Genomic DNA, 9,574 nt, shown 5'->3' with positions numbered 1-9,574 from the left:
CTACTGTGCTACATTTTTTTTTTGTCTCCAACGATAAAAAAAGCAACTTTCTTAAAAGGAACAACCCTTCAATGCTACCAAAAGATGTCGAAAAACATTCTTTTTTACAAAATAGATCAACTAACTTTAACGCTAAAAGAATCAACTTTCATAAAAGGAATAACCCTTCAATATTAGATGTCGAAAAAAAATTCTTTTTTACAAAATAGATCCACAAAAAGAAAGACTTTTTTTAACTCGCATTCAAAACGGAGTCTCCAGCGCGAAGCGAGTGCTCACAACTAGTTATAATTATAATTATAATTTGAAACAGAGCACGTAGACCAACCTCATAATTTTGTCTTTAATATTTTACTTCCGGCCGCTTCGTATCCAACAGCTAATCAAGGTTTCTAGCCACCCGACCCAAATCGTCCCAAATAAATTCTCAACCCGATTTCCATCTGAATTTCAATTTCAATTTTAATCACGCGCATCTTCGAAGGTAACTCCTCTTTCATTCGTCAATTAATCAAACTAGTAATAGTAATCAGTCGTTACTGTTTATCTACATTTAGTTCTTTTTCATTAGTACTACAAGGTCATTAATTTAGGGTTTAACTTTAACCAACTTCTTTTGTTTGCAATTGCAGTCCCAGGCTGTATTGAGTTTGTATGCTAGTCTTACTTTAATATATTAGGGTTTCAAATTGAGATTTTTGAGCATTAGTCGGTGTCGATTGTAACTATAACCTATATATATATATATATATATATATATATATATATATATATATATATTACATGGAGTTAATACCGGACAGAATGATGAATTAGAGAACTCATTACCCTCCTGATAGATACACCTGCATCTGCATATTTACATGTATAGGTCAATGTATTTTCTTTTTCGCAATGTTTAAGTCTTATAAGTTATAATATGTTTTTGAGGTTTCTTTATCATAAATTTGTTAGATTATGCTTCACTATCAGGTAAATACTTCAGGCTGTAGCGATTAGTTTGACACGCATTGAGATCCAAATCGGTTTTGTGTTTGACTTTTACAGTAAGTTTTGCACATGTGAAACGCAGAAATCAAATCAGTTGTCTTATATGCCATGCTATGAACTTCCATTTTGAAAAGTGGCTGATTGATTTACGTGACCTTTTTCAGGATGGTTTGCTTGTAGTGTTTTCCTTGTGTAGCGTTTAGTAATTCGTAGATATATATGATGGGTTCACCTGAACATGTTAAAGGTTATGCGAAAAGGGATGTGGAAGATAGTTCAGGTGGTAGGAGTGATAAGGCGAAAGATGACGAAACATGGGAATCCGATGAGAGGAGAAAGCGTAGGTCAGGGAAATCTAGACATTCGGGGAGTGTAGACGAAGCCGAAGAATTAGAAAATAATTGTAGAAGGGAGAAAAACGGGAGTAGGAAGAGGCCAGGTGGGTCCAGCAAGGCAGTTAGTGAGGAAGATGATTATGAGTCAAGAAAAGAGTTAAGAGCTAAGCTGTTGAAAAAGAAACAAGAAGAGAGTGCTTTAGAGACGTTAAGTAATTGGTATCAAGATGGGGAGGGTGAAAATCGGCATGATGTTGGAGACCGAAACGCTAGAAGAAAGTTAGGGTCAAAGATGTCTGATCGTGAGAGTTCGCAAAGTAGAAATAAGGTTAAAGATGAAAGATTGCATGATGGAGAGTTTGAAAAGCTGCAAGAAACGGATTCAAGATACGCTGAGAGAAAAGAGATTAGCCGAGGAAAGGGTCATGGGTCATCTGATTCAGGAAGACACACCAGAAAAAGGTGGGATGATGCGAATATTGTAGAAGAACACGATCAAAGGGATGTGGATAAAGATCTTAAGTATCATGAAAAAGATGAGAGAAGAGGTGAATCCGAGAAGGTTAAGAGTAAAGTAATTGTAGAAGCTCACGTGGAAGAAAATGATGTTAATCGTGAAGATATGCAAGTAGATATAGTTGAAATCCGAGAAAGATCATACAATGGTGATGAAGATGGAGGTGGTACAAGGGGTAGAAGTGACATTGACCGTTCTACAAGGTCAAGGACTCCCGAAAGAAGTGCGAGGCGTCATCATGAGGGAGAATACAGTGATTTGGGTTTAGATAAAAGCAGCCGTTACAGAAGTAAGGATGAAAAGGATGGTTATAGAGACGAAAGATTAAAAGGAAGAGATGAAAGCTGGAAAAGAAGGCAACCAGGCTTTTCTGATAATAAGAAAATAAAAGATGGTGATGCTCCTTATGACTACACACGAGATTGGGAGACACCATCGCAAAGACGTGGTCGTGATCGAGCTGACTCGGATAGACATATGGGTCGTACTGGTGGTAGAAAGGAAAACGCTGTGAAAATCTCATCAACTTATGGCATCTCAAAAGATAATTATGATGTGATAGAGATTCAAACTAAGCCTTTGAGAAAAGATGAAGTTAACGAGCAATCTGATATAAAACCAGGACAAAATAATGATCAATCTATTGAAGATTTAAATGATAAATTTAGAGATGATAGAAGTATGGACGATATTGAGAGAGGGAAAGGTAAAGGGCAGCAGGGTAATTTACCCAACCGTCCAGGTGGCTGGCAGGGTCAATCTTCAAGTAGTGATTCACAGTCTTCTCATGGATATCAAGATCCAGGTTCATTTAATAGAGGCGTTTCTCAGGGTGTTAAAAGTAATAATAGAATGGGGAGAGGAGGTAGGGTTCGACCTGTCAGTAGAGATGTTCAACCACTCAACATGCAAGTGCCGATGATGGGTTCACCCTTTGGACCACTTGGAATGCAGCCACCTGGCGGATTGCAACCACTCACTCCCACTATGTCTCCTGGTCCAGGTCCTCCAATGTCTCCTGCTGTCTTTATCCCACCATTTTCTCCTCCCGTTTGGCCCGGAGTTCCACCTGGACTTCCAAGTGTGCCACCTGGAGGACCAACGGGACCTAGATTTCCTCCGAATATAGGGCCCCCACCAAATTCGGGTATGTTTTTTAACCAACCTGGACCCGTAAGAGGAATGCCTCCAAACATGCCGGGTCCTGGTTTCAATGCTCTAGGACCCATGGGCCGTGGGCAACAACAAGATAAAGGACCTGGTGGGTGGGTCCCTCCCAGAAATAATGGGCCTCCTGGTAAAGCCCCATCTCGAGGAGAACAGAACGATTATTCACAAAATTTTGTTGACACTGGTTTGCGACCCCAAAATTATATCAGGGAACTAGAGCTCACTAGTGTGGTGGAGGACTATCCAAAGCTTCGGGAGCTTATACAAAAGAAGGATGAAATTGTTACTAATTCTAATTCTGCTCCTATGTATTACAAGTGTGATCTGCGCGAGCAAGTTTTATCACCCGAGTTCTTTGGGACCAAGTTTGATGTTATTCTTGTGGACCCTCCTTGGGAGGAATATGTTCATCGGGCTCCTGGTGTCACTGACCATATGGAGTACTGGAGTCTTGAGGAAATAATGAATCTTAAGATTGAGGTAGTTATGTTTCTCTTATCGTATCTTGTCTTTTCATTATGTTTGATGATATATTGTCACTAATAATTTTTCCCTTTTTGAAATAAACAGAACTATGTCTAACCTTTTTTTAGTAGTAACATACCCTGGTTTGGAAAGTGTATGTGATTAGTAAACTATATTACACATACTATTTTAATGGTGGATACTTGTCATGATAATTTCAACTTATAGTGTACCTCTTTCACTTTTTTTTTTTACCTATATTAGTATTTTATTTTTTCATGGCTTATCTTCCGAAACGCCTGTATTTCTCCAGGCAATAGCGGACACACCATCTTTTGTTTTTCTCTGGGTTGGTGATGGAGTAGGTCTTGAGCAGGGTCGGCAGTGCTTAAAGAAGGTACTACAATTTTTGTTGCAGCGTTCTTTTTTTTTTTTTTTTAAGTCAGTAGTAATCCTCATGATTCACTAGTGGTGAAATTATCAATAATAATCCTCTGTTATTGTACAATTGTAGTGGGGGTTTCGTAGGTGTGAAGATATATGTTGGGTGAAAACCAACAAAACCAAATCAACACCTGGATCACGTCACGATTCACATACTTTGTTTCAGCGTTCAAAGGTTGGGTTTGTTTGTTTCTTTCTTTCTTGTTACCCTTTGATTGATTACAAGTTATCCTATAGATACTCTGAAGTTATTTAATAAAATATTGATGATGGAGCCTAGTGTTCAGAGACGTTGAAGGCGGCTTTTGCTAGAAGATGATGCACACGTCATTGTTTATGAATTTGTAAATCTTTTTTTTATCTGTTTATCTAATTGTTTGTAATTTTTTGAAGGAGCACTGCTTGATGGGCATAAAAGGAACTGTTAGGCGCAGCACTGATGGTCACATAATTCATGCCAACATTGATACAGATGTAATTATTGCTGAGGAGCCTCCATATGGTCAGTATTGTTGATCTTTTCTGTTTTGTTGATGCACAAACTGTTCAGTTTGTTTTGTTCTGTTATCCATGTAGTCTTTAAGCAGCCATGCCGTTTTCTTTTGAGGAGCCCTGTTCGTAAACAAACTTGGCTACGTTGGGTTACCCTTCAAGTTATATAATAGTGGAGTGGATAGGGTGGTAGATTTAGTGGAAAGTTACGTCACTAACAAACTTCACTTGGGGCACAATCCATTATTCCTCTTTTGAACTCATTTTTTGGATATACGAACTCTGCATTCGTAGTCTTGCCAACTTCAGTATGATGAATTTAAGGTTCAGTAGTTTTCACGTCCAAAGTATCAAGGGAAAGGGGTTCAACAAAATTGATTATTTCTTTGTCATATGTAACTTTTTAAGTGCATTTATATTTCCAAATAACAACACCTATAGTAGGTGTTGGTAAGTGAAGGGTGTAACAAATTTAAAAAGGGTGCTGCTTTTAAGGTTACGAAATAAGGTCAAAAGAAAAAAGAGGTTTATAGCCAAAAGTTCGCAGGTCGTCTCCTTGATCATTATGGTGTTTTCTAGTATGTTTTTAAAAGATTACTAATTCATTGATTTAGGTTTTTATTAGGGTTTATGCGCTCCATTGTTTTTTGCTTGATGAATAGTATAATATGTTACTCCACATATGTGTCAAATCAAATGCTACGCATATCAAGTACACAAGCTAGAGGTACCTCTTTCCTTAACCTTTTTGCATTGGAATTACAGGTTCCACTGCAAAACCTGAAGATATGTATCGTATTATCGAGCATTTCTCTCTCGGACGTCGTAGGCTTGAGCTTTTCGGTGAAGACCATAATATACGGTCTGGGTGGTTGACTGTTGGTAAAGACTTATCCTCCTCAAATTTTAACTCCGAGGTACTCTTTTCACGCTCCTCTTTCTGCTGTTTTTTGTATTTAATAATCAAAATAGCCGGAATGGGCCGGTTGTTGTTGGGCTGGATAGCAAGACTAGTGGGTTTTTATATGTTTATTTCAAAGCTTATAATCTTATCATTTATATTCGAAGATCTTTATTATGATCTAATATTTTTTTTGGTATTCATAATTACTATGTTAATTAATTTCGAGTATTTTTTCGAAAAATAAATAAGTGTTTGCGGGCCAACTGCCTCAACCCATTTTGACCAGTTACCACTGACCAGGCGTGTTCATCTTGTACTGTACCAAATGACAATGATGGATTGTTCATTGAAAGTTAGTTTTAATATTATATACTTTACCATCGACCATGGAAAAGGTCAAGTGACTCGTTAGTCTTGGCCACCAGAACACATAAAAAGTATGGACAAAAGGTTTGTGGGTCGACCCAACCCGAAAGTTGACCCATTTTGACATATTAGTTAACCAGCTCAACCCATAAGAAGATGGCCATTTCTAATGTATTTTGTTTTTTTTTTTGGGTAAAAAATTTAGGGATATGTTCGGAATTTTGCTGATAAAGATGGGAAAGTGTGGCAAGGAGGAGGGGGAAGAAACCCACCACCAGAAGCGGGTCATCTCGTCTTGACAACTCCCGACATCGAAGCACTTAGACCGAAGTCACCTATGAAAAATCAACTTCAAATGCAACAGCAACAGTCAAATTCCATATCTCTTACAGGTGGTGGGTCCAACAATCAGAGGCCAACTGGAAACTCCCCATCAAGCCATAACGGACCGGGCATGAACCAAGAACCATCTGGGTCTAATATCTCAGGCCCGGTACCATGGGGTCCAATGGGAGGTGGTATGGGTCCTGATGAAAGGTTCTTCGATAATATGTATGCGTATAATGGTCCTTTTGTACCCATGGGTGGAGACTACATGAATTATGAAACGCATAGAGCCATGAACAATAATATGTTGTAGTTTATTTATTTATTATTATTATAACGATTCATCTATAAATTGTTTTTGTTCTTTATTCGTTCAAATAATCATATATTTGACCAAAGAAATCTCATGTTGAAGTACTACGTGATATTCGCAAAGAATATTGAATTTGTGAAAGTGAAAGTCTTAATTGTCGTAGGCACGATCCTTTATTAGCATAAAATACCAATTCTTAGCCCCTCATCGTGTTAGCTGTCCCCAATATAAAACATTTTCGTAAATTTATAATGAAAGATGCTTTTTCTTTACGTTCCCATGATAATATGGATCTGGACAATAATTATTATAATGTTTTTGTAACTAATCAATCGTGTATGGCGTCTAAATATGTAATAGAAACAAGATCAGAGGTTGGTACAAACTAAATCTCTGATAGATGCCACTTCAAATGTTATTATTGACATTGTTGCCTGCATTTTGTATATTTTATTACTTTGGGCCGTTTGTTTAGAATTTAATGGAATTATTGATAGAATGACTCGTAGGATGTTTGTTTTTGACATAATTAAAATAAAATGTGTTAATAATTCTGTTATGAAAATTTGAATTTTCATATTTGCTCATACTCTTTCAAAACCACAAATATAACTACCTAATAAAACAAATGGTGATGGTGATATATTTCCACCTCAATGTTTGATAAATCCACTAAAGTTGTGCATCCTATAACTGTACAGTACAAACTGATAATGCATAGATATGGGTGGATTAATCAAATATTGAAGTGGAAATATATGACACTAAAGTAAACAATAACTATTTACTGATCAATTATTATTCACAGACATCATGAGTTAATTCAGACATCATAAGTAGAAGAATGAGTAGATGAATTAGGTTGTTGATTTTTAATGATTAACGGTTCACATTTAGCTTACTGCATTTGACGAACAAACTATATATACGCCTCACATTTGCAACACTGCATTTACGAACAGACTGTATGAAATGTAGGGGCTAGTTTTTTTTTTTCTTCCATTAATCTCTATAATTCTCTATCCAAGTATAATATAGATTTTCAACCCGCATTTAATACTAGTAATTCTCGTCAGTACTAAAAAAGTTGTCTTCGATAATCCTATTATACGATAGTATGCAAGTTAATAAAGTACGAGTAACATTAATTCGTAATTAGTTCTTTTACAATTTCTCCATAAAACTTTAGATATTTTCTACGATGACGTATTATTATTATTATTATTATTATTATTATTATTATTATTATTATTATTATTATTATTATTATTATTATTATTATTATTATTATTATATCTAAAAGACATAGGAAAAAATGAATTATTACTACTATATCTAAAAGACATAGGAAAAATTGAATAGTATCTAGGGGTACTTTCGACTTTTCACTTTTTTTTTTTTTAAAATTGCACAACCAAAACCCCCACACTTTATCCAAAAAATCAAACCTACCCCCAAATAAGGGGATAAATTGTCAAATACTCATTTTCATAAAAAATCTTAAACAAACTACACCCAAATATTTAACGGGTCATATCTTCGCGTTCGCAACGAGTTAAATTTTTCCGCCACCATCGTTAAACTCAAAATAATTTTAGGAACACAATGTCACTAGCTACACGCAAAACGGACGCTTTTTAAAAAGCGCTAAATATTTGGAGTACTTTTCATACACGTTAATTCTCCGTTAAATTTTTAAAAGTCGACAATTCCATAGCGAAATGCGGAGATGCACATATATTGTTAATTAAAATAACATTTAAATCTTTCACCGGTTATACCTTTTAGTTCGACTCGAGTTGCGCTTCAACGACATCATCGTTAACCAAAAAATGATTTTACAAACTAAACGCAATAAAATACATTGAAAACCGAACCCCCGTCGCGAAGCGAGGGCTCGAACACTAGTTATTATTCTATGACCTAATCAATCTATCTATACTCTTATTATATGACCTAGTTAATTGATTAATACACAATAGTATTGTATTTGAATTTCTATTATTGTATCACAAAATATTTGTATCTACTAGTACTAACACCAGCAGTTATATTTGACCAAATTAAAGCAGAAAAGTTTAATAAAATGAGCTTCAAACTTAAATCTTAAGTAAAATACTCCTCTTCTATTTCTAACAATGACGTTTGCTCGACAAGTGTATCCATTTCCATTACTTTATTAATTACTCCGTGTTATAATTCAAGAGGCTTATAACTACCTTTAATGATTATAAGAACAAAGAGAGAAAAAAAAAGAGAGAAGAAAGAGAGAAGAAATATTGATATTGATATTTCAAGAGAAATGGTACACCTTAAATGGCTACAATACATGTCTATTTATAGTGTAAAATATTACTATGCAAGAAATATAATAATAATAAAATTAACATCCAATCTAGATATTTTATAACACAATCTAGATATTTTATAACACTCCCCCTTGGATGACAATTTTATTAGAGAATAACTAGTACTGCCTCGTTAAAAACCTTGCTAAAGAAAATCCATTGGGATAAAACTTTAGCTAAGGGAAAAAGAGTGCAGTATAGAGTTGACTCCCCCTCAAGTAGGCAACGCTTGAGTTGTTACATCTTCTGAACATGCCTCATGCCAATATTATGAACGTGTGTTCTGAAAATAGTAGTTGGCAGTGCTTTGGTATAAAGATCAGCAGAGTTGTTGATTGAACGTATCTCATTTTAATCTAGTTGTCTTTTACGAGATCTTGAGTATATGAGAAGAATCTGAGGTTTTCATCTGAAACTGTATCATCTAAATCTTTTATGTACAAGTTTAGCTCCTGTGATTTGTCTACAGTCTCCTTCATGGTTTGCTCAAACCCTTGTTTCAATTCCTATTCCCTTGTAGTCTTTTCTGAGCCTTACCAACATACCATTCTTTTCCATCAAACTTATGACCGTTATGACCGTCTATGGCTTTGGCGCCTCGTCAGTACTTATATTTTGTTCAGTCACTTTTGATACTCTTCTTTCATTTGTATTATGCAAGCTACATTATCTTCATATATAGATGTTGGTGAAGATAGTTGTTAGTCTTTTATAGCGTTCTAGTCCACAAGAATCAATAATGATTTGTGTCATTGATCTCAACCAAACACATTTTCGAGTAGTTTCATATAATGCAATCACTTCGTCATGATTTGATGATGTTGCAACAAGTGTTTGTTTTAAGAACGTCATGATTTTGTGGTACCTCCATTTAGGAATACATATCGAGTTTGAGATTTATCT

At 35.5% G+C, this 9,574-nt stretch overlaps 1 protein-coding gene across 2 annotated transcripts; it reads left to right on the top strand.

Annotated features, from left to right (window-relative positions):
* Window positions 1–351: 351 nt before the first annotated feature.
* On the top strand, window positions 352–6,422 carry LOC139843602 (N6-adenosine-methyltransferase non-catalytic subunit MTB-like). 2 transcript variants are annotated; one of them, XM_071833715.1, is made up of 7 exons: window positions 352–519; window positions 1,155–3,492; window positions 3,791–3,874; window positions 3,992–4,096; window positions 4,315–4,423; window positions 5,179–5,330; window positions 5,889–6,422. In XM_071833715.1, exons 2-7 carry the CDS (start codon window positions 1,210–1,212, stop codon window positions 6,321–6,323), a joined length of 3,168 nt encoding a protein of 1,055 aa, XP_071689816.1. In that variant the 5' UTR covers window positions 352–519; window positions 1,155–1,209; the 3' UTR covers window positions 6,324–6,422. The 2 variants fall into 2 exon arrangements, with proteins under 2 accessions (XP_071689816.1, XP_071689815.1); XM_071833714.1 differs by having other exon boundaries at window positions 352–1,046.
* The last annotated feature ends 3,152 nt before the right edge of the window (window positions 6,423–9,574 follow it).

Source organism: Rutidosis leptorrhynchoides, chromosome 4 (genome assembly GCF_046630445.1).
Source record: "Rutidosis leptorrhynchoides isolate AG116_Rl617_1_P2 chromosome 4, CSIRO_AGI_Rlap_v1, whole genome shotgun sequence".
Classification (NCBI taxonomy): Eukaryota; Viridiplantae; Streptophyta; class Magnoliopsida; order Asterales; family Asteraceae; genus Rutidosis; species Rutidosis leptorrhynchoides.
This window is presented reverse-complemented; position numbering and strand designations above follow the sequence as displayed.

What these genes read in the sequence shown, in the direction of transcription:
- LOC139843602 (XM_071833715.1), top strand. Translation starts at nt 1,210, where the DNA reads ATGATGGGTTCACCTGAACATGTTAAAGGTTATGCGAAAAGGGATGTG. An exon ending in TAATGAATCTTAAGATTGAG is followed by an intron (nt 3,493 to 3,790) that starts GTAGTTATGTTT and finishes GTATTTCTCCAG; the next exon opens with GCAATAGCGGACACACCATC. An exon ending in CTTTGTTTCAGCGTTCAAAG is followed by an intron (nt 4,097 to 4,314) that starts GTTGGGTTTGTT and finishes AATTTTTTGAAG; the next exon opens with GAGCACTGCTTGATGGGCAT.